Source organism: Amblyomma mixtum, chromosome 3 (assembly GCF_055824585.1).
Source record: "Amblyomma mixtum isolate Tamu chromosome 3, ASM5582458v1, whole genome shotgun sequence".
Classification (NCBI taxonomy): domain Eukaryota; kingdom Metazoa; phylum Arthropoda; class Arachnida; order Ixodida; family Ixodidae; genus Amblyomma; species Amblyomma mixtum.
The window spans coordinates 341,605,396-341,630,692 of NC_143014.1; the positions used below are offsets into that span (position 1 = coordinate 341,605,396).

At 46.4% G+C, this 25,297-nt stretch overlaps 1 protein-coding gene across 2 annotated transcripts in view; it reads right to left on the minus strand.

Annotated features, from left to right (window-relative positions):
* Nucleotides 1-2,051: 2,051 nt before the first annotated feature.
* The window catches only part of Rab14 (RAS oncogene family member Rab14), a 46,423-nt gene continuing 23,177 nt past the window's right edge, over nt 2,052-25,297 (minus strand). For both annotated transcript variants that reach the window (XM_089584122.1, XM_089584123.1), the window contains exons 4-8: nt 23,048-23,135; nt 19,737-19,767; nt 12,848-12,916; nt 9,412-9,546; nt 2,052-3,607 (exon numbers count right to left, since the gene is read on the minus strand). In XM_089584122.1, coding sequence (XP_089440248.1) covers nt 9,438-9,546; nt 12,848-12,916; nt 19,737-19,767; nt 23,048-23,135 — 297 coding nt within the window. In that variant the 3' untranslated portion in view covers nt 2,052-3,607; nt 9,412-9,437. The remainder of the gene's footprint in view (nt 3,608-9,411; nt 9,547-12,847; nt 12,917-19,736; nt 19,768-23,047; nt 23,136-25,297) is intronic.

Below are 25,297 nucleotides of genomic sequence, written 5' to 3' on the forward strand. Positions count from 1 at the left end.
CTGGTCCTTAAGGGTAACAGAGTGGATTCCAAGAGAAAGCAAACGTAGCAGGGGACACAGAATGTTAGGTGGGCGGATGAGATCAAGAAGTAATCCCGAGTGTTGGAACAGTAATCCAAATGAGTGAGCGGGTCAACAGATTGCACTGGAATATGCTACACTCGTCGTGAGAACTGCTAACAAGGCGCAAAGTTTCTCAGCAGACCAGCTGCAAAAGACAATATACTTCAGTGTAACTCCGATCCATGTTTCAACAATCTCTGGTACAAGCCCGTCTTGGGAGAGTGGGACCAAACATGCCACCGTCAAGAGCGGAGTCTTCACCCTGAAAGCAGCACTGGCCCATCGAGGCACCCTACGAAAAGGTCTATTGAAGCCACAGCGGATGGCTCTTTGGAACTAGTCTCCACCCATCATTACAAGTCTAAACCTATTACTAGCACACTACAAACAGAACCACCTCACTGAAATTATCCCTTTCCTTACCACACAAAAAAAAAGATTTTAAACGTTTAAAACGAAGTGATAAACGCATTGCACAATGTAAAACATCGAACTGTAGCTTGCCAATTATAATTCTGAACGGAAAAAATGCCAGAGTAACACGTGCAAAACTTTAAAATTTATTGGTTAAATATGTTGGCAACAAAACAGAATACACATAAAAAAGCAGCTGCGCCGAGCCAGAAACAGATTACATAATGTTGCACGTGCTCTTAGCTGCCATTCTTGCATTTTTCAGCGACATACATAATACAGTGCACTTCCGGGGCTGCTTCTGTTGGGCAAAAAGGACTGCTCTGCCATTTGAGCAAGTAGTCTCGAGAGGACATGAAGTGGAGGTAGATGCGAGATGTGCTGCATATAACATTTTTTGAGAGTTCTGTTCTTGCCTTTTTTTTCACAGCAGAGCTTGCAGTTCCCACTTTTCTCCACTCTTACTTTTCGGTTGGTAGTAAAGGTAGGTTTGGCCTTCCTTGACATCAAAACCAAAAATCCGAAGGCGCATTTGCAGCATACTGCCAAGATATTTTACCAAAGACCCAAAAGAACCTAAATAAAACCATCCTCATCATTTACAAATCAAACGCACTGCATAAAATGTAACGTGAATGGCAAAACAACTGTCTCACGCGTGAATGTCACGGGCTTCCGAGAAAGTCCCCCAATCGGAACTGAAATTCGACCATACCACTTGGTTGCCGAACCCACCACTACTGCTCTAAAAAAAAAAGCATAAGAACCGTCAAAATGGCTCAGTGTAGCCTTTCGCTTTTTAGCAGTGCATGACGAAACAGTCACCCTGATAGGAGACCGGTGGACTACATCTGGTCAGTCATTTTTCATGTCGCCTCCTTGCATTGGAAAATGAAAAACAAAAACAAAAAAAACTCATAGAAGCAACCTATACGTCGCAGCTTGTCCTGGAGCGCCAACTAATTTTTGTGAACGAATTTTTACACTAAAACATCTGTCATGTAATGATTGATGGTGCGGTAAGGAATGAGTTAAGGTAGATTAAGTTTCTGCAACTCCTTCAGTAGCGATGCAAGTGAGGCGAGAGCCATCGCTAGGCTTCGGTCAGTCAGGCTGTGCACCAAATACCGCTTTGTCCCCACGATAGTGGTGCCACATAGAAAACGAGTACGAGACCGCTCGTTCACAGTGTCGTGCAGTCGCACAGCGTCAGCACTGCCAGCAGGAGTCCAAGGCCGTGCTGAAAAGCAATCTGGAGAGCGCAATTTAAAGCGCCCCTTGTAGAGGCATGCCGCACCATCAGACATGGAATGTTCTGCCGCACGCGAGTCATGCTTGTGCACAGGATTTTCAAGGGGATGCTCAGAGAGTTTGATAAAAGCAGCAATTTGACATTCACCCAGGATCGACTGTAGATAGCAGCACCAGGCCCCACTCCCCTTTTCCCATAAATGCACCAAATGGTCTTTTCACAAGACGCACAGTTGGATCACTCTCCACACCATAACAGCAGTGCTGCATTCAGGTTGATGCAACATGGCAGAAACCAGCAAAAGAAAGCACAGAGGCATCCACACAGTTCATGAATTCTTCCTTTTATTAGCAATGTCACCTGCAATGTGTGCCAGTGTTCAGCTATGTAGGTGGAAGATATAATTACATTAGAGAAAAAAAAAAGTAGAAACCTGCTTAAAAATCGAAGTACGGAGTTTTTTTTTTTCATTCTGGTGCCGGCAACCATCTCAAGGGGAAAAATTAAATTCGCCGAACAGCCTACGTACAATATTAGGGTCACAGGAGTGCTGCACAGGTTACACACACACAGCCGCATCTGTCTGCAGCTCCCAGGCCTGCAAGTAATCACCACAGCTGTGAACACAGCAAGACAAAATGGGCGCGCTTTGTTTACAGCCACGAGTTCTATACAAAACCAAAGCCAAGCTAATGGTGGCATCTGGCCCATAAACACTCTGTTCTTTGTCTGCAACACAAAGAGGTGCCATAATACTTGGAAGGGGAAAAAAAAAGGCATACAACTATCACATCCCGAATAACCACCCGACATCAAGTGGCTGTGAACAGGACTCGGCAACCAACAATGGACTACAGAGCGAGAAGCCTTTCTGTCCCCATTTTGTTTAATGTACAATCAAAATGAATCACTCACACATACACGCAACACGCAAAAGCAGCACACAAGCGACTTGGGGGGAAGAATAGTTCCTCGACCTCAACCGGCCGGCACACACACTTGTTGAAAAGTAAAGCCCAGTAGAGAAATCTCCGAAAACAAGTAGCCAGCTCTGGCTGTCTCTCATCTCTTCCCCACTTTCCCAACATCCCTGAAAACCAGAGCTGCCAGGCAACACTGGAGGGGCAAATCGCAACACAATCAGGAAAACAGCAGCATCGTCTGTGCATCAAAGCTTTGCAGTTAGCTTGCATTTCAGGCTACAACCATAATGCCTGGCAACGGTGGGTTTGTGGAAGGCAAAAAAAGAAAACAGTAGCCCATAGCCAGAAGTTCATGTCACTGGGTAGATTCGAAAGAAGCTGCACAGTAGCATGAGTGGCGACAGTTTCAGTGCGATGACTGGAGCTGCCCCACGAAGCATGCAGTACGTGTCGGCAGCTCAGAAAACAAAATAGAAAACAGGTTGTGTCGAGCCTCCCATGCAAAAGCGAGGAATGTTTTAACAGAGGCAATGCACAGATAACACACAACACTGCACCACAACAATGCTCCGCTTCTCCCACCTCTCCCCTTGCCCACCAAGTACACAGCAGGAATGAAGATTCATGCCCATCGTAGAGAGGAGAAAGTGATCAAGTCTGACTAGACAGAAAAGGGCAAGGTCAGACTTGAGTGGCCGCCCATTCTTCTAAGGAGGGCAGGGAAAAGAAGAGAGAAACCTTTATTTCTTCACCCCTAGCACCAAAAACAAACAGAAACAAAGTTAAGCAGCAGCGGTGGGCCTCTGACGACGGGAGTACAAAGCAAAGAAGAAAGGGGGCTGTCGCCAATAGAAGACCCGTGTGTGCATGTTCGGCTGTGCCCACCCCTCCTCCCCTTGGTGGTGGTAGTCGAGTCTCTCCCCTCTGCTCAACAGGACTGCACCCAGGCTGCACACTGCAAAGAAGCAACAGTTGGGCCCATCGCAGCTGCACTCACAGCAGACATAACTGGGAGCTAATGGAAAAAGAGCGACAACGCACACCCACCGAATGCTCACTTTTTGTGCCGAGGCTCCTGCCTGCCTTCGCATGTGCACAGTGACAGCGATGCTGAGTGTCAGAGCTGCCTTCGCTATGGGGAAGTGGCTAATAAAATGCCACGACAGGAAATGTGTTCTAGGAGCTTGCTCTAAAAGGTGCAGTCCCTCACCGAAAAGTCGGACATGCTCGATTACTCTGACCGTTTCATGCCACTGCAACATGTCCCACAGAGAAAATGTCTAAGAACGAGAGATATTCAGAACGCACTGCACCTGGCTACCCGACTTTTTGAATACCATTCGCACTTGCCGCAGCATTGCTGCCAGTGACCAAACTGCTACATAACATATCGTGGGCAGTCATTAATTGAAACTTGAGCGAATAAAATTAAATGAGAGCCTTAAGAAGTCTGACTGCATTGTGTAGCATTCATTCATTCATTTCCAAAGGCAGTACATTCAATACAGAGGCGTTTTTGTGCTACAGAAGGAGATCGCAATGTAAAAACTGTCCGTGGGACCTCCTGCTCAAAAATGAAAAATTACGGTGGTTAAGCTACATGGCAATTAAAGTATATAAAAAAATACAGGAATGAACACCAAGGAAACATAATACAATACTAACGAGCAAACAAAAAATATGTACAAAAAGGCACAAGAACAAAGAAAAGTATAGAAAGAAAGTATTACAGGCGAGATACGCATGCAATACTAATATGTTAACACCTGCAAAGAACATTCAAAGCAGGGGAAAAAAAATGCACTCGTGACCAGATGAAGCCAGGCTTGAAAAAGGTCCCCAATGAACGGTGAAATGAACGCAAATTATGGTGAGATTTTATTTCGGATGGCAATGAATTTCACATAGAGATAGCTGAAAAGTATGCTGTTTGTTCCCCATAATTAGTGTACACTTTCAGTAGCAGTAGTTTTAGTTGCTCAGCAAATCCAGTACAACTGTCACTGAAGAGTTTGCACGACGTAAACTATGAAGAACAATGTGATTATTATGTGTATGAAAGCTAAGTGATGCCAAGCTAAGATGAAGCTCATAACAATGGGAGAATGCTTAGATTGTAGTAAGTAGATGGGTGCTGATAAATGGCTGAAGGTAATTAGATGGAGAGCTTGATTTTAAAGGTGGCCCCTTTCTACTCTTGCCTTCGCTTTCCACGAGAAGGCAAGCGTAGCAGGGGGCGGCAGAAAGTTAGGTGGGTGGATGAGATTAACAAGTTTGCGGGGATACGGTGCCCACAACTGGCAGAGGACAGGGTTAATTGGAGAGACATGGGAGAGGCCTTTGCCCTGCAGTGGGCGTAGTCAGGCTGATGATGATGGTAAGTGTTACAAATGGTGCCCCAAAATGATATGCAATATGCATAAGAAAAACGCTTTGCATGAAGGATGGGTAGCTGAAAGTAATGGCAGGCTTATCACACTAACACCAAAAGCAGTTTCAGACTTCAGTTCCAGCCTCACATGACCTAAAACCACACTTTCACATGACAGTCATCGTTCGGCTGTTGAAACTGAAACAGCATGAGAAAGAAAATTAATTATAAAGTATTTAGCGGTTATAGCAGAATATCGCATGGTAATCCATGCATAATACAGTCAAACCCCGCGATAACGAATGTTCTCAATTAGGAAATTTTCGCAAGAACGAAATATTTTGGAGTCCCCGGCGGAGGTACATAGGGCTACATGTATTTCATATCCCTCAACAACAAATTTCTGCCATAGCGGGTCGCGAGTTTTCTTCGCAAGGTCTCAACATAACATCACAAAAAGTGCAATCCGGTTGAAATCTGGATCAAAAATGTGCTAAAACATGTTATTTAAGCGCTTTAGAAACTTGCTTGCTGCTAACAAGCAAGTCTCTGGTCGCAGCCATCTTTGTTTACAAAAAAGCTCAAATGATGGTGATGAAAGGGACGCGTTATCGCGACATCGCAGGCGCCTGGTCACATGAGCGCTGTCTTTGCGCGCCAGGGAGGGGGGAGAGAGCGGTGCTGTTCAGAGCGGCATTCAGAGCGGTGGCTGTGTGCTCGTAGATTTTTTCTTTTTAAGGGAGTGAAAGGAGGGGAGGGTCGTGCTGCTCTCTCTCTCGCTCTTTCCGGCTTCAAGGTAGAGGCGGCCGGCACCTCGGGCAACCCGCCTCCCCTTCCCCTCTCCATCCCCCCGTGAAAACGTCTATGCCCCGCGCGACGCGTCCAGACTGTCAGAAGCGGCCAGGCGACCTGTTTCGTACCCTTCATCGCATGTGGCCGTTGTTTGCAGTAGTAAGCCTTGCATAATACCTCCTCCAGTTAAGAAGCACAAATTTATCACGCTCTTAGAGAAATCGCATATCATCGGGGAAGCTGCAACCAGAAAAAAGAAGATGAATATCGCTGTCAAGTTCAGGATACCATGCAGCTCCCTATCCAGCATTTTAAAATCCAAGGACAGCATATTGGCAGCGCTGAAGAATGGAGCACGTGGGGAACACAAAACTGTGGCCGCCCTGGCTTTCAAAGACATGGACCAGGCTGTATACAAATGGCTCCTGGACAAGCGTGCAAACAGTATACCGCTGTCTGGCAGATTGTTACAGCAGAAAGCCATCGACTTTGCATGCCTTCTGGGGCACGATGACTTTAAAGTGAGCACCGGCTGGCTGAGCCGTTTTAAAGCGCTACACAACATCACCGCCAAAGTGATTGCTGGAGAATGCACAAGCGTTAACAAGGAAGACACAGCAAACTGGATGCGAGAGACATGGGAAGCCATCACGGATTAGTACGAACCCCGCGACGTATACAACGCCGACGAGACGGGATTGTTTTACAAGATGTTTCTGTCGCAGACGCTAGATTTGAAGGGCCAAAAATGCCACGGCGGCAAGCACAGCAAGAAGTGCATTACAATTTTCCTCTGCACGAATACAGACGGCTCCGATAAACATCCACTCTTTGTCACTGGAAGGAGCAAAAAGCCACGATGTTTTAAGGCACACGGCAGGCTGCCCATTGGCCACCAAAAATCATGGATGACACGCGCTATCTTCGCCATCTGGGTGGAAGCCTTCAACAACAGCATGCGAAGAGCAGGTAGGTCCGTGTGCCTTTTAGTGGACAACTGCACTGCCCATTGTGTTGACGCCATTTTCACGAACGCGCGACTGGTATTCTTCCCAGTGAACTGCCTCTGGTCCTTCAGCCTCTGGACCAAGGGGTCATCTGAAGCTTGAAGTGTGCCTACCATCAAAGGTTTATATGCTGCTGAACATCGAGTACAAACGCCTGATGGAGGAAGACCTTTTTATGGCCTCAGAGATGGTTGCTGCAGCATGGAAGGCAACAAAAGCTGCTTCGAACACGCTGGCTTCAGTAACCAGCAGGCGCCAGCTGCAGCGTCAGAGCGACCAGCAGAAGAAGGTGGAAGCGAGTCTGCTGACGCCAGTGAACTTTCCACGCTGAGTAAGGAATGGGATGCGCTTCGGAGTGCGGACGAAACTGTGCCGGACGGCTCAGTACCACACGACTTCCTGTCCATCGACGATTACTTGGTCGTCCACGAGGAACTAACGGATGATGCCATAGTCAGCAGCGTGCACGGCACTGACGAGAGCGATGACGACGCCGAAACCGCGACCAAGCAAGTGAGCCCGCGAGAGGTGCTTGACGCTCTCGACACCGTACGCTCATTCCTCGCACGACGTATGGTGACGACTTGGCCATGCAACATAATTAGAGTTGTGAGGATTGAGTGTTAAAAATCCTCCGAAGCCGTCGACATCAGACCGAGATTACGCAATTTTTCTATTAAAGTTAGTTTCTGTGGTATGTACCTTTTTGCCTGCCTTCTCTTATTTTCACAATAACGAAATTCTCGTGAGAACAAAAAAAAATTGCTGTCCCCGATGATTTCGTCATCACGGGGTTTGACTGTTATGCGTTACGCATCATTACAAAGAAGAAAACACGCACCCATAAGTTAGGTGTCTATACTCCTTTAAGTCCAGCACGCACGGTTGATAGATAAAGGCTTGATGTGGTGAAGCCTGGATATTACCTGTCAATGGTAGCGCTCTTGCAAACTGCCCAGTGAATTAAGCATCATTTTCTTGAATAATTTCTTGGGGCACCCAGAGGGCCACAGCAAGGCTGATAGTTTTCTACGCACATGTACAGGTGCCGTCAGAAGTACATGGAAGGCAATATTCACGAAAAATTTAATCATTGCCCCCTCAATTCATGCATCCTTGAATACATACGTGCAGCCTAATTGTGATTGTGCGAATTGCACTGTGCACCACCAATCATGGACCATTATGCTTTAGATTTAAAGAAATTAAGTTTTTTTTACAAAGTCGCCTTCCATCTACTTTTGACAGCGAGTGTACAGTACTCACGGATTGAAATAGGACACTCGGAGCGCGTGGCCACGCACTCCGAGTGTCCTATTTCAATCCGTGAGTACTGTACATAGCCCACAGGTGGTCTGTATATTACATTTTTGTATGGCCTCCAAATACTTGGTCTTGTTGTCAGGCGCTTCCCAGTTCAACCAATGCGTCTCAAGCCCACTAGCCGTGCGAGGTGGCGAAAAAATTCCATTCCACTGCGCAACACGGCAAATCCTCTCAGTGCGGTTTTCTCAGACTCTAACGTGCACTTCCCAACTGAAGGACAGCTCTCGAGCTCAGATCAAAAGCAACACCTGTATTTGATCTGATTTGAGCAATCTTGGTGTGTATCTCTAGATCTCTAGTTACCACGCGGGGTATCCCAATTCCCCTGCCACGAGGCCTGCTTTAATGATTTACTTTTATTTTTTGTAACTCTGCCCTTCTGCAGATTTGTGCACTGACGAAGGTGGCAGCATCGAAGTCCAGTGCACCATTCTGTCCTAGGAGTAGAGTGCTGGTTAAGTGTATATTTGCAGTTGGCGGCAAAGTATGCTGCAGAGAACAGCAAGCACAGAGCGACGCCAAGCTGTAATGCATGGATTCAACATGCAAAATCATTTTCTCACTTCAAACAAAATATGTTCAGATCAAACTTCCAGAAATAAACGCCATTTAATGGTGGTATGCAACTTACTACCACAATTTTACTGGACCACCGCACTACGCAAGTGACGGCTGAATATGCATCAAAGCCAATTTCCTCAAATCTAAAATTTTTTTGTTTTCGACACAAACCTTAAGATTTCTGTCTGAAAAATTTTCACCTACTTCTTTGCCTTCTGGACAATTTAGAAAAACAGTTGGAACGACTACTGCGAGAACATAGAACTTGATAAAAAAATTTCAATCTTCCCCATTTGTGTACCTTCTTCAGTGTTTCATTTAAAAAAAAAAACAATTACAGTGCACTGTACTGCATATGAAGGCACAGTGTCTTATTTATACGAAAAAGTTTTCATAGTCATACGTAAAAAATTCAATTTTCACAAATTTTTGCAAACTTAAAGTGGCAGCCACAGCACAGAAAAATTTTTTTCGCAAAAACAAGCTAACATATGCTTGTCATACTAATCCAAGAAGCCAATTTTTTTTTTTTTTTCAGAAGAAATCAAAGATGGTTGAGTGCAAAGTCTGGATCAGTTGGTATGGAATGACCCTGCAGAATGTCATTTTCCCCCATACTGCACTGATTTCTCCCAGTGTCTGTGCTTGGATATGCCACCAGAGGGAGCCCTTGCGCTGGGGATAGCCACCAGAGGCACTCACCCGTGGAGAGAAGCAGGGCTCTCCTCCTAACAGCCACAGGCCTCCTTGTCTGTAGTGGCCTCGCTCGTCAGGCTCGTCGTGGTCCGCGTCTGCGGTTTGTGCTGCACGCCAGACTCGGCAGCATTCAGGTCCAGGCTGGCCACAAGAGACACACACACAGTCGACAAGGGCCACATTGGAACCGATTTGGCGACTACCACACATTCCACCCTGTCCAGTACGACCTGTACCCTCATCGGTCTTTGCCAGAAGTAACCAGGCTGCATAGGTTTGCTTCTCAGCAGTACAATGGAGCCCTTCCCTAAAGATTGGTTTGGTTTTATGGGGGTTTAACGTCCCAAAGCGACTCAGGCTATGAGGAACGCCGTAGTGGAGGGCTCCGGAAATCTCGACCACCTGGGGTTCTTTAACGTGCACTGACATCGCACAGCACACGGGTCTCTACAATTTCGCCTTCATCAAAATTCAACCGCCGCGGCCGGGATCGAACCCGCGTCTTTCGGGTCAGCAGCCGAGCGCCGTAACCACTGAGCACCGTGGCAGCCTTCCCTAAAGATTAAACTTCCCTTGCTTGAGGGGCTCCACTACACAACAGAGAAGCAAACCAGGCAGTTTGGTTACTACTGGCTAAGACTGTACATAAGCTATACTAAACTTGACCAGTATTGCTCCTCACACAAAAACCGTAAATAAGGTTAATAAGGAAGACCACTACATGAATGCAACACCATTGCTTTCACATGCATCGAGGTCCACTGCAAGTCTTCCCTGCTTAAAGGACAACAGACACCAAATTTTTGCTTCTGTTTTCATCACTATGCTTTAGACATTGGCATACAATGGAACACCTGTGGTACTCGCCTACTACCACTTAAATTTATAATTTAATCTTGACGCTGTTTTGGTTTCAGTTTCATCAACCAAAGGATGGCTGTGACGTGTAGTTGAACTTTAGGCCACGTGAGAAACAAAAAAAAAAAACAGCAACATAACTGCTGATACGTACAGTAATTCCAGCCCTTGAAGCAGGCTGGTTTATGTGCAGTAGTGAGGTAAATCTACGAATCAGCATTTACATTGCATTTTTTCCATGACTCACGTGACCTAGAGTTCAACTGCACATCAAAGCCATCGTTCAGTCGATGAAACCAAAACAGCATGATAGAAGAAATAAAATTATAAATTATTCAGCAGTCGCACACAAATACCCTGCGGTGTTCCATGTATTGTAGTCTTAAACGTCACTTTGAAGAAGAAAATTAGGTTTACATAGTCCTTTAAAGAGGCCCTGGAACGCTTCATACATAAACTCAGCCAAAATGCAGCACAGCATCCACAATCCTGCGCGAAAGTTGGGAGAGCCCTTTCCCGCGACTTTTTCATCCTCGTGCCCTCCTCTGTCTCTATAGCTGAGGCTATATATTGTGCTGAACGCAGGGTTATCTGCTGCATTAAATGAATAATTTGTGAAATCTACAGTTTGTTTAAGACCTTTGCTTTGATCTGCGCATGTCGGTTAAGAGATGGCTGTTAGTTAATTCTTTCAGACGTCAGGCAGCTACCATGGCCGCGGTCAGTCAGCCGCGTTACTCCGCAGGTCAACCGCATGGGAAATTGTCAGCTGCTGGCGTAGCAGACCTTGTAGCACGCAAAATGTGATGGCAGGAGAGGGAAGAGCAAAAACACTAAAATTACTTTTGACTAGAGATAACTGCTTTGAACGAACACATTATAAAAATTCTTGCTGGAGGATATCCGTGGAGCAGCGTCCTTCAACACCCCAGGCATACCGCAACTCTATTTAGAGCAAAACCTGACACTGATGCCGACCCGATGAAGACACCCACGACTGGCCGATCGTCGACCAGCGGCCAGATGTCATTGCAGTGCAACATGCTTCGAGGACGGAGACACTGACAAAGCCAGTCTGCCAACTGTCAGCAGCCGGGTTTTCGCGGAACTGACCACCAGGTGAGAATATTCACCACACACAGACCAGATTCTACAGACCTTGTCAAGAGAGAATGTGTTTCAGCACTCGCATAAAATGAATGAGTATGACTGCCGCCCACACAAGAGCACAGACTGCAAAAGTGTGCTCAAAAGGCACCTAGGACCAGCGTATGTATGTGAAATGTCTGCAGCACCATTTTCCACTCAAGACGAGCAGTATGCCAGTAGTTGAAAATATGGGGTGCACTACATGAAACAGCCATCAGTGCGAGATTTTAAAAATATATATATGATTTGGAAAAATATGCAAGGCACTAAAAGGCCAAAAATTTCAACAAAATAATTGTGATGCGCGTTGAAGCAGCAACCCTAACCATGGTACCCTGGCAGATTTGTTGAGTGTTGGGTTTTATGGCACATAAGGAGCTGAGGCTATATATTGTGCTGAACGCAGGGTTATCTGCTGCATTAAATGAATAATTTGTGAAATCTACAGTTTGTTTAAGACCTTTGCTTTCTTTAAGAACCTAGAACATGTGCCACATCAAGTGCACTTTCACCTAAGCGTAGCAATGGGTGAAAAGGGATGTGGTCATTGTAGAATACAGCAAAATATTTGCAGTTCTGAGCATGAAATAAAAAATACGGTTTGGTGTGAGCTCTCTCCTTTCATCAGTAAGAAGTTGTGTGTTAGGTGTGTGTGCGTCCCATGCGAAGACGACGTAAGACAACTTCAATGAAACGTTCCTCGTGCCTGCATGACTTCCATTCTCCCAAGATCGGAACTATGAAGTGCAGTTTGTTGTTCAGTTAATTACCCAACTCCTTCTGCCATTTACAGTGCATTAACTTCATGCAGTCGTTATGAGGCATGTTCACATTCTTGAACACTTTGAGCTTGTAAAGAACTTTCCCATTACCCTCTATGCCAACGTGACCCAGCAGAATCTTATATGTCCTTGTGTTGTGGTTTCTTTCTATGTTGTGTATGATGCTGCCTAGTAAGGGTTCAACTGCATTTTGTGACTGTAGCGCTGTGAGTAGGGTCAGCGAATCGGTATAGATTATGATATTTTCAATGTTCTCATCTACTATTTTGCTCACAGCCATGCACACTGCATAAAATTTGGGAGTAAAGATTGATACATGACTTGGCAGTCTTATTTTTTCCAATTTCCCTTGGACTACTGCACTTACGATGTGCGTTAATGTGTTGAGCCGTGTATGTAAAATTCCATGCAACTTGCTTACTTTGCTTTCAGAGCCAAGTATTTGTGCAGTGCCAAGTTTTTTACGAGAGTGACTAAGTGTGAAGTTACACACTGCGGGAAGTGGGCTCGACCCAGAAATGACCACAGAGACAGTACAGCAATACAGCTGTGACGTCACATGCCTAGCGCAGGCCCTGGCATGTGCAAGACTACATATATCTTTACGACATCCCCTGAAAGGAAGAACAGCTGTGGTAACACGTCTTGCTCACCTGCCATCCTGGATATTCTGGAAGATCTTCTTGGCAGTCTCAAGGAATGCCTCCTCGACATGTTCACCCCTGGTTGCGAAAAAAGCAGGGCACAACTTGACGAGAACACAAACCACTGGCCGTGAAGAAGGCAGCAAACAAACACCTCATGTAGCAGAACTTTTTGCTGGGCTAGTTGGTCAATTCTGACATTGGTGAAAACAGTGTGAAAGAAGAAGCCCGAAGGCGAAACGAGGAAGTGACAGTCAGTCAGCGCTCTTTCCTGTTGTCAGTTGTCAGTCAGCGCTCTTTCCTGTCACTTCCTCGTTTCGCCTTCGGGCTTCTTCTTTCGCGCTGTTTTCACCAATGTCAGAAACACCTCATGGCGTGGCCTCGCTAATGCAAGCAGAAACACACAGGTGAAAGCCCCGTCACTCAATCTGAAACACTGCTGTCGGCAAACCCTTGACGGGCCCTTGTGTTTGCACAATTACTATGCACCAAGAGGGGACATGAAGTGAGGCTGGCCTAAGCCAACAGATTACCGCGCTCTTAAGGGGGGACACTGGTCTTAGACCTGTTTTCCTTATTTTTAGTCCAACCCTAACGAAACTGTGCCACCTTGCTCAGTTTTTTTATACTGATTCCAACAATGAAATTACCTTTCTCATAAATTGGTCGGTTCCCAGGATAATTAATTTTAATTAGTCATTGATTAGTCCCTCGGTGCAAAAAAAAAACTGCTCCATAAAAAATCATTTTTAATCCATGGCTTCATTGTATAGAGAGTAAAGAGAGCAATAATCAAAACCATTTTTCCATTTTACCCTCATTAGGAATTTCACAGCACTTGGAATGTCAATGTTCAAGGTGTGAATGCAATGCATCGATAAACTTTGTGAAATTATAAATTTTTGAAGTGCGATTGAACAAATCTGCTTCAATTATTGCACACACTGTGCCTTCAGCTTCCCTTAGCAAATAATACAACATCTCTATCTGCCCTAGATGTTGAGATATCGACATACTAAGGCAGCCAGATGTCCAAAATTTTCATGCCACTAAAATTGACTGCCCCTGCATAAATCAGCCCACACGATGATCTTAATTTAATATTATGGTCAAAATGTTGATTTCCTGAAGGAAAAAATTGGTACAGTTGGAAAATAATAGCTGTATATTCCACAAATGTTATTTTTTGAAAATCGATTTTTTCGTCATTTTTTGGTCTCAAAGACCAGTGTCCCCCCTTAACAACAAACACACTCCTTGCACCAAAAACGCAACTTGGAACCGGTGTCGCCATTACCACCGGCTAATTTCACAAGTAGACTACTATGGTGTGTCATCACTACTTTTGCTACACCCACATCGTCGCATTTGGTCGCATTCGGACCGATGTTCGGCGAGAGTCGTGGGCTGGCCTGGAAGGCTACCAAGACTGCTTGTGTCAGCCTCGCCCGCACAGCCAGCGGTGCACTAGCTACTATCATCGGTGCAGTATTTGCCTATGTGCTCTGTTGGTGATATAGCCAGGCAGCACCCATATTGCGTACGTGCTCCAACGTGCGCTTTGGCACAAGCTCCACTCAAATACACGCGTCCACAATGCAATTTTCCTCAGGTTCGTTTCCAGCCAGCAATGGAATTTCATTGCACTGAAAGTGAGGCGAAATCTACTTCGTTATATTGAAGCTAAAAATACATGGTGTCCTATGGACGCGAAGTTACGAAAACAAATATTTGATTACATCAAAATTTCGTTACATTGAAGTTTGTTATAACAAGGTCTAACGGTGTATCACTGCATATCAATGGAAGCCACTTTCTTTAAAAAAAATGACATATCAGCGGGGTCTAAGGTAGTTTCGGGCCGAGCTGTGGGTAGTAAGCAACCCATGCAGGTTCCTCCTGTTCACACCACAGTGCACGAAGCGTGATACGCGCTAGTTGCTTCCGACAACAGCTCAGTTTGCCACTTGGCACACCAGCCTGAATGCGAGTGAGGAACACACGAGAGGTGCACTGCTTTTACCAGTTGAGCAAACCTCCCATTGTAGTGAAAACAGTCCTTTACTTCTGCATTATCTACAATGGCACTGTAAGGGATCATTAGTGTACGCGGGGTCATCGGAACGCGGCTGGGAGCGCTCAAAGCGAAGCGTCTCCTTTCTCGGAACGCGGCCGCTCACAAACGCGTCAGGAAGTACGGGTGTCCCCCGCCCCGCGGTACCGATTCGCGCACGTACTGGCACGAATGTGTATTTGTGTTTGTTTTTATGTTTATTTAGTGGTAGAGAGGGTGGTTTTACCTTGTTGAAGCTGGAGGGCTGGCCATGCCCTTGAAGAACCAATCATGTTGAGAGCACAACATGATTGGAAGCTACGAAATGTGGGCCGGGCCTTTAGGGCTTTAAAACCGGGCCCCGGAGCTGGAAGTGGGGTTCTGAGCTAAGGTCAGATGCTATGCATCTTCGGCTATGCCGAGATAGGGGCCTCCCCTAGTGTTAGCCAGTTCCACCTCTTTGTTGTTTGTCCTTTGCTGTATAATTTGTCTCTAGTGCCTGAACTTGTACATGCAATGTAAATAGCTGTATATAAATCGTCAGTTATTGCCTTTTTTATCCCTGCATCGTAACTCATCACGAGAGCGTCTCTGGCGGGGCACCTCTGGTGCGAGGAAGATAAAGAAGAACCTGTGGAAATTTACTGGCACGCTGTGCTGCCTACCATAGAATTTGCGTTGAGTCTTGCTCCTCATGTCGAAAGCTCATCATCGCCATTCTCTCACGAGTGCACTGCCAATATGACACTGTTATGGCCTCGGAGAATAAGGCAGTGAAACAAAGAAAGGCCGGGAGAGTGCGAAAGACACCATCCTCCAATCGGCAATCAATCAAATGAAATCACCCTGTGGATGTGGAGGGAGGGAGTTAAATTGGCATGCGAGTTGCGAGGGTAGCTAAACAAGGAAGGGGGAGCGTTCTCTCCATGTTTGCGGTGGCACGGAGGTGGCAACTACAAAACTGCATGACCTCTGAGATTTGTACTCTGCTTGCTGTGTTGGCTTTTGCTGTTGTGTTTTTTTTTAAATGGGGTTTAAAAGGCTATGAGGCTATGAGGGACGCTGTAGTGGAGGGCTCCGGATAATTTCAACAACCTAGGGTTCTTTGACATGCACTAACATCGCGCAGTACACGGACCTTTAACATTTCACCTCCATCGAAATGCGATCCCCTCGGCCAGGATCGAACCCGCGTATTTCGGGTCAGCAGCCGAGCACCATAACCACTGAGCTACTGTGACGAGTGGTTTAGTGATAGGCGGTGCAACCAGTAATGAGATGCTGCCATGGATACAACAAATCAGACAAGTCACAGTGTCTCCAGCACTCCAAATCAGAAACCACACGGTCGTGCGCGAAACGACTGAATCAGAGTGTCTGCTGATGTTGGCTGTGCGTCTGTGTCGAGTGACTGTGGCGAAACAGAAACAGCGGAGCACTTGCTCTGTGTGTGCCCTGCTCATGCGCGACCCCTTCCCCCAATGCCTACAGGGAACTCTGACTGACAGTCGGCAATACAACATTCACTCATGCCTTCAGGACATGCAGTGCTCTCTGCTCCCTTCTCCACGAGGTGGATGTGATTGTGTCTAACGATGTCGTGAGTGCCGTACCACCTGCGGACTTAAAGCAACTGTGCACCACCACTTAAGCAAATAGTGCATGCCCCACACAGGTCACCCGCCTCTCAAGTGCCATGTGTCTGTCGCTTCGTGCCCCCTGCCCTCTTCCTCTTCATTCCCCTCTCCTAGCACAACCCAAATGCAGTGACCCCTACACACAAGGAGGCAGTTACCAGGCTGCACTACCCTTACTTAACTCTTTCGCTACCGCGCCATAGGCCATCATTCGCATATGATCGATTCAAATCGCCCGCGCAAAAAAGCACATTTTGGAGCACCGTGGACGTGCTACGCCATCTAGTTAGCGAGCTCAACAACTGCTCTTTCAATTGCAGCCTTGGTTTCAGTGTTTTGACATGAGGGGGCGCCGTGAAAAATGTAACTTTGAACGGCCGCAGCCGCGTCAGCCGGAGAAAATGGCGTCCGCATCGTCGCGCGCTCCTCGAAAGCGAAAGCTGACACCGAGCACACCGGCCGGTTTCGGTTTCGTTTTTTGCGATGAAAGCAGCGGTTATTAGTCGGGCAACAATGTACAACTGTCGGATTTCGGTTTCGACAGTGAGACTTCGCCTCGGGAGCCTGGAACGTCAGCGCGTACTTGCATCTAAGTTCTGTTTTCGTTCGCTGTGTGTTTTCTGCGGTGCATACGGTTTGTAATTGATGACAGTGGTTTATTTTTGTGCTTCAAGGTCTTGACAACGTATTGCGAAGACAGTTTGCCATATGCTCAAGGTCGCGTCGCATTTTTCAACCAAGGCGACAGCTAGGTGTCCATATCGGCACATCGCTGCGGAGCGGCGCTCGGAGATTCGCTCGACTTCTCGACTTTTTTTTGATGCTCTTCACAGCGGAAATGATGAAGACCGTGTGCGGAAACACTAATAAGTATGCATGAATGAAGATTTTCAGCAAGTTCGGCCTGACGGCTCATGGGAAGACGTGAATCTGTTGGATATTCTGATATTCATTGGAATCATCATATATATTGGAATTGTTGACCTGCCACGACTGTATCTCTACTGAAATACCAGAATAATCTATTCTGGCCCTCTGCCATCAAAAATCATTTCTCAAAATTGGTTTTTCGCTTTTTTTGTTTGTTTTTTGCACGTAACGGACCCGGATGATTCAGTGGCGGCAGCTACTATTGGCAAGACTTGGAAAGTGTCCTGGCTTTTGAACCACATCGATAAAACTTATTTCATCGATCCTGATGTTTTAGAGCTTGCCTAAAATGCCAAATTTTATCAGCTGGCTTTCAGGGAGCAGCTGATTCAAGAAATCTTCGGGTATGATGAGGGAAAAGAAGTCCACGCCCCCAATCCTCCCATAGAATCCATTCAACACCAACCGAAAATAATGAAAAAAAGAAGAAACTGCAAGCTCGGCTATCAGAGAACAAGGGAGGAACAAAGATAAAACCTTATGTGAAGCACTTGTCAGTCTATCTCTGCTTCACACCTTCACCCCTGATTGCTCTTCACAGTGGCACCGCAGTCATGACCCCCGACTTGACAAGCCATGGAAAGTACAGTAAATTTTTCTCATAGCTGAAACTGTGAATAATGACAGCTATAAACGTGTGCAACAGTTTGTATATTCCAGTTTTCCTCTAATCAAGTTCGGGCTTAGTGCAGCTGGTAATTTTTGTTTTTGCTTTATACTTTTTTTGTGGTTTTAGCAAATTTCACAAATAAATGTTCATTTACTTTTATACACACAACTCTTCTGTTTGTTTCATTCAGAAGTGTAACTAATAAGCTACAATTTCATGCATTGCAATGTGTGCTGGGTGCATTAGTTCTTGTGAAAAAAATTTTTCTTTCAGTACACTCCAAATTCTGCATTTTTTCGCGGTAGCGAAAGAGTTAAGGGGGGACAAGGGTCTTAAAACTGACCTTTTTATTTATGGCTAGAAGGTCATGAAATTTTACACACACGTGTTTTTCTCTTCTGATTCCAAATATGTAGTCATAACTGAGCTGGTGGTCTTAGGTCAAAAGTTATCTTAAATTCTAGAGTGTAATTAGGTAATTTCTTACACAGCTTTAATGAACATTCTCACTACATTTGCAGCTTTTATTTACATGAATTGATAGCCAGCAAATTCTCATACCCGACGACATTCTTACTTTTTTTTGTTTAGGCCAGATATAAATAGCAGTTTATAATTAACGAGTTGCAGTGTCAAATGCTGCGACCTTTTACTCTCGGCAGAGTATATAACGATGACATGCCTTTAGAGAAAAACGAAGAATGTCACTGGGTATGGCAACTCTCTATCAATTCATGTAAATAAAAGCAACAAAATGCAATGAGAAAGTTCATTAAAGCTGCGTAAGAAATTACCTAATTACATTCCAGTCTTTGTAAGAGTTGAGAGCACCAGCTCAATTATGACTGCATTTTTGGAATTGGAAGAGAAAAACACATCTGTGTGCAAAATGTCATCAGATTCTAGCCACAAATAAAAAGGTCAGTTTTAAGACCCTCGTCCCCCCTTAAACCCCCCTCCCCGCATGTCCTTTTCAATTTAAGAGAATCACTCCTCTCTGCCTTCCGGTGTCCTTTGCGTGGTACTGGTTGCAGCCGTAATGGTTAGCCTATGCAGTGTGCCACAGCGTACCAATTTAGACGTGCTGTCTGTATGCAGTAATTACCGTGCCAAGACACTTGAAGTGAAGACTGAAGCCATGCGTGAAGTCACTGCCAGTGCATTATCGAATTAGGATATCACCCCGACGCACAGAACGGTCACTGGTTTGGCGGTCTGTGATTCTGGCCCGGAAGGCTGGAAAATTGGGCAATACACGTGCGGCCGTCCTGGCGACTTTTGCCCTTGAGACCTTAACGGTCACGCAACCTCGCAACTTGCAAGTGTGAATTTTCAAGTCGTGGAGGTTGCGGTACCGTTTTGGCTGAAAAGTCCCAGCCGTGAGCCCTTGGAGTACGAAATAAAACACTTTACTGCGCACGTACACACATACGCACGCACGCGCACACACACACAAAATGCATGCTCGCATGCTAATGCAGATTACAAGCTGGCCTGCTGCCACTTGTCTCTAGCCTGACCTGACCGACACTTCACATCTTAAAACAAGAACAACATGCATTTCTCCTTCACAGCAACAGTGCACAGTAATGAACCTGACAGGACTAATGTGGAACAGGTGAAACACATTCCACACTGCAAGTAGGAAGTGAAGGTGAGGGGACTTACGTTTTTGCACTAGCCTCCACGAACATTAGACCTGTTGGGTGAAAAACAAAGTGACAGTGGTGAGCTAAAACATCTGCTCCTGGCACAAGACAGCAGCATCACACAGCAAGTTTCCACACCAACCACTGCATAGTTCAAACCAAGTGCTGACCACATGTGTAAACCCGCATTCAACTCCTTACTGGCGGTCACAAATGATTAGCGAGGCCAAAGCAAACTTCCCCAGCATGTGCCACATGCTCAGACTCTTTGAATAACTGTATAATGGAAGAAGCAATTCATGATTTAACGCCAGACTGGTTATACCAAAGCAGTGTTTCGTTTTCATGTGGCTCAAAGTGTGTAAACGAGACGAAAAAAAAACTAAGCAACACAATATTCCGATTGTTTCACTCGCCCACAGCAGAAGTGAGTTTGACTTGCCTGCACTTTCTGCATGCCTCGCCATCTAGGGGCAGCGAAAGAAACTAGCACCACGGACCGATGACCCTGTCGCGCAAAATGCCAGCACAGAAGCATAAAGCAGTTCCGCTCATGACCAAAAGTCGGATCTATGAGAACAAAAAAAGCGACGCGGCGAGGACCACTGTCTTTCCCTCCGTTGCTTAAAGGCTGGGATACATGGAGCGATTTCACGGCGGCAGGTCAGCGATTTTTTACGACGAAAACTGCATTTCTCGCCGTTCCGTGAAGTGTTTTAATTCCTGCACACCACCAGGTGCGGTGGAAGCAGAACTTCTCCCCCACAGTGATGAGTGTCACCGCGGCTTCTTTCTGGGTGCGAACCGGCAGCCACTGGAGCTTCCTCACATGTGGCTCGCATGTGAGGAGGCTTCACTGCGCAACAGACGGCGAACAGCACGTGAGGAGCGGAGAGTTTCGGCAAGCTGGAAGAACGGAAATATACCACGCAGACAGAAGCGAGGGAGGCATGCATTGGCACCGGAACGCAAGGAGTCTTTAAAAAACAGGCTAACAAAAATAAGATCAGCAACACAGCAATCAGCACCAAACGGTGTGCGGCTTGGCTGGCCCACTGACCTGTGCAGCAGATAGCCACCGTCACCGTGGGCTAGCGACGAAGCTTCGAAACGAAACTGGGCGGCCGGACTCTCTCTCGGCCTATCTACGGGAACCTGCTACCACCTACATGCCTGCCTTTGGCATACACATCCGGGGGTCCTGGGAGACAATGTAGTATGCAGTTCAGGCCTGTGGATGAATATCTGGACAATCGCCAGTCAAGCATGTCATATCTTGACACAGCAACCCTTCAGGGGCCCACCCCAATTAACTGATGCGTGCACCGCAGGGTCCGAAGAAACCAGCTTCCGAAGGCTTAGACTTTGCATGGGAATTGGCGGGACTCCAGCGACAGTCCAAATGATCCGAATAGACAGGGGCCGTATTAACGAGGTTTTAATGTAGCGAGATTCGACTGTAGCGGCAACACAGTAACCTCGTTAATTTAAATCAATCCAACTGCAAAAAATATTCGGGTTAACTAAAAAGAACAAAAAAATCAGACCCAGGCAAAAAAATTCATCACAGATAAGCACTACATTTACCACATGACCATTGCGATTGCCGCCTATTTCTGAGTTGCCAGTACCCTTTGCTAACAAAAAACAAAAAAAGTTTGCTCCAAATATAAGTCGACCAACCTTTCACCCAGTCCCATGGCAGCTTGCCGCTCTGCCATCGACGGAATGATACGTAGTGATAGGCGAAAGCAAAGAGCCCACACATAATTTTATTTCCGTGGACCTAATTTGCAGCTATGTAGTCTCTGACTAGATCTATTTATTCACGGAGACCTAAAAGAAACAAATAAAAGCAAAAGCAAAGTCGCCCCACGACTGCCTGAAAGGCACTCCATGCGTTGGTCGATTCCTCCCACTGTACGCGGGGAATTCAAAAATAAAAGGTGGGAGCCGGGCATTAATCAGATTTAATTAGGGAAATCGTCCACACAGGATAATAAATCGAAGTTTCTAAGAATGCTGGGAATGTGTAGATAGAGTTCCCACGGCAAGAAGACGAGTTCAAATTCCCGCGGCAAAAAGACGAGTTCAGATTCCTCTTCAGTGCACCTTTAAGCAATTGAAAGCCATAGAGTGGTGACAGCGCAATCATGAGGACAGCAGCTGGAAGCCAATGAAGATTGTTAAAAGTGAGGAAATGGTGCTCCAACCTGCCTTCCACATCACATGGTGCCCAAATGACAAGCGGCAAACAAAACTGCAAACAGTCTTGTAGTTTCGAAAGGTTACTCTCTCGCTACCCACGGCTAGTCCGAGGATGTGCAAACGAGCCGGGTAAATGGCGGGCAATTCCATTGTTCTTCAGCGAAAGAGACGTGCCAGCGCCTCCACTAGGCACTTCCTTGACTGCAGCTGGGCTGGAGAGTAGCAGAGGGCATGCACATGGTCGCCTCTCGTCTGGCCGTGCCTTGAAGCACTGAGAACAGGTTCCCACCGTCACTTTGAAACCGGTATCCGCAGCTACATCTCAATGAAGCCAGTGTTCTCCCTTCAGCAGTGCTCTTGTGTGCTGGAGCACTTCGCATAAGAAGCATCTGCATCGCTCTGTGGCACCGCCTCACAGCCTTGAAGGGCTGTCGCTTCATTGGTCTGCGGCGAAACTGGGACCAAGCATTTGCACACAGCACCCCAGATCTCCAAATTAACTGGGCCAGCGCAGGCCGCTCCTTGGAATTATCCAGTCAAATTTAAGTTAGAAAAAATATCTGCGATACCAAATTGGCCAGGCTAGAATTATTCAGGTTTTACTGCATGAATGATGCTGAATTTTTATGGCACAAGAGCATCTGTGGCCAAAGAGCGCCATGGTACAAGGTTTTTTCTTCTACTCAAGGTGGGGTTGAGGACCCATTTCCCAAGCATTTCACGCCCAATGAAGCCGAGCACCAGGCCAGGGGAAAGCTTGTAACCATTGTGTCACCGGTGGGCACCCGGTGGAACTGGGGATCGAACCCCGCACCTCCAGCATGCGAGGCGGATGCTCAAAGGACTAGGCCCCCGCTGTGGTAGGTTTTACAGTATTAGCCATTTGCCATCCTGTGACGACACGTGGAGGGGCCATTCCCTTGTGCACTGGTGGAACCAGAACAGCTTAAGCGGAGACAGACACCCACCACAAGTTGTTCTGCTCAAACAATGCTGTGTTCTCTGGGCCAGCATTCTTCTGACACACTATGGCATGACAGGGATGGTGGCCCAGAAAACAGTCACAGTGCCAAGCTGAGAGAAGACAGCCCGTGGAGGCAGGTCTCTGTTTGCACTGCTCACCATTTTCCTCCGCAAACTGCTTGGCCTCGTCGTACGTGACATCCCTCTGGGCTTCAAGGTCACATTTGTTGCCAATCAGGAAGATGACCTGCAAGCACACGGGACAAGCAGTGGACGCATGAAATGCACAACATCGAAACACAGGGCGAAACATACATTCCCTTGGAAACCCCACCATTAGCAACTGATGCGGCCATTAGGTAGTACTGACCCAGGAGTGGAACTGACACTGTCTCACACACCTACCCGGGAGCAGAAGACAGCTGCTTTTTCCAGCACCACAAACCAGCTCGCACTGTGATCATAATCGTCATGTTCCCCCTAATGGTTCACGACAGGCAAACTATTCCATGGTGCCAGCAATGTCTACCATGGTTGCATAAGTGAATAACTATTACACACGTCTCCTGTGTTTTGGTCTTTCTGACATCACCCGCAGGTTGAAGCAAATGTTGGCATTTTTACACAGCCTCTGAAATCATGACTGCATGCTTGCAAAGACTTTTTTGTTCCCCACTATCGTGCCCCCGTATTTTTCTTCCGATGAGAGGGTTACGCCCACGTCAACAGGCAGAAGAGCATTCGGCTTGAACCAAATGCACCTGTACAAGTACAGTAAAGGCTCATCAATTTGAATTTCAAGGGGCCAGAAAAATGCTGGAGTTACCGAATCACCCCCCCAAAAAAAAAGGAACGCTACCACCACGGTAAATTTGTTTGATGGAAGACTGGGCAGTGGGTACCTGCTTTTGAGATAAAAATGGCACATTAGTGACCATTTTTCACGTTTTCATCAGTGCTTTACTACGTGCATACTGCCGGGGGCGTTGAAGCAAAACTGCTCCAAAAGAGTCCAGAACTCCCACATCCTCAATGGACCTCGTCACAGCACCACTGTGTGTGAGGCAAGTGTCCGCTGCCATAGACTTACATGGGTGTTGGCCAGGACTGGGATGGCAGTTCAAATTATCCAGATTTCCGAATTAACGAGGGTCAAATTAATGATCTTTTACTGTACAGACATGCAGAAAAGGAGGCATGTGACTTGCGGCTGCCAACAAGACTTGCTAAAGCCCAGAAAAAATTTTTCACTGCTACTTATGAGAACAGTTTTAAGTAATGTGAACAGCAGTAATTGCTATTAGTCTGGTAAGTGGGGGTTTAAAGTCCCAAAGCTGCGGGAAATAATTTAGACCACCTGGGGCTCCTTAACACGCACTGACATCCCACAGCACCTTTTGCATTTTGCCTCCATCCAAATGTGGCCACAACAGCCGGGATTCAATCCTGTGACCTTGGGATCAGCAGCAGCACAACGCCAACGCCACTGAGCCATCATGGTGGGCAATTACTGTTCGTCTACAAGATACGGGAATAAACGAGCAACACTGCAAGAGAGAAAGGCCGCCCGCTCGCTTTGAATGCAGTGGAACTGTTCATAAAATCACCGCTGCTTTCTTGCAGCACCTGCAAGTTACCACATATTGTCATGTACGAAACGACTCAGAATGTACAGCCTTTGTCAAAAGTTTGCAGCCCAAGGGGTTTGCTTCAGAGCCACACCGTATCATTTGTATTGCATCTCCAGCGTTTCTAACTTTCCTGGACGTAAGAGGATTTCTGGTCTTGCCTCCTCCATTGGGTAGGACTTCCACAAATGCTACAGGAGTCCCAGTACAAGGCTTAGAAGCAAACCCCCTGGTCTCCAAACTTTTGACAAAGACTGTATGTCCATCTCCAAACTTGCGCCCGCCACTGGTGACAAAAAAGTTGACTCCCAACTATAACAGCGGTCCTGTCACCCTAGACGGCCACAGGCGAAAGACACGAGTCTATGGCACCCCCTTTGTTTCCCGTGGTATGGCAGCACGTGCATAGAAACAAACGTGCAATGACACATTTTGAAAAAATGCTGTGTACTAAAAACATGAACAGAGGAAAAAAACACACAAGACAGAGGCGCACATTCCAACTTTAAATTCGCGTCGTGTTTTTTCCTGTTTGGTTTAGATTTATGGGGTTTAACGTCCCAAAGCGACTCAGGCTATGAGGGACGCCGTAGTTGAAGGGCTCCGAAAATTTCAACCCCTTGTATCCATCTTTTTAGTGTACAACATTTTTTCAAAATGATGTGCCAACAGCCCGCTAAAAAGTTCTACGACACCACAATCACTAGGCCAGCAGAGATCAAAGACGATTTAGTGGCGTACCTTGTAAGCGGGCCAACAGACTAGCCTATCAAGTGGCAAA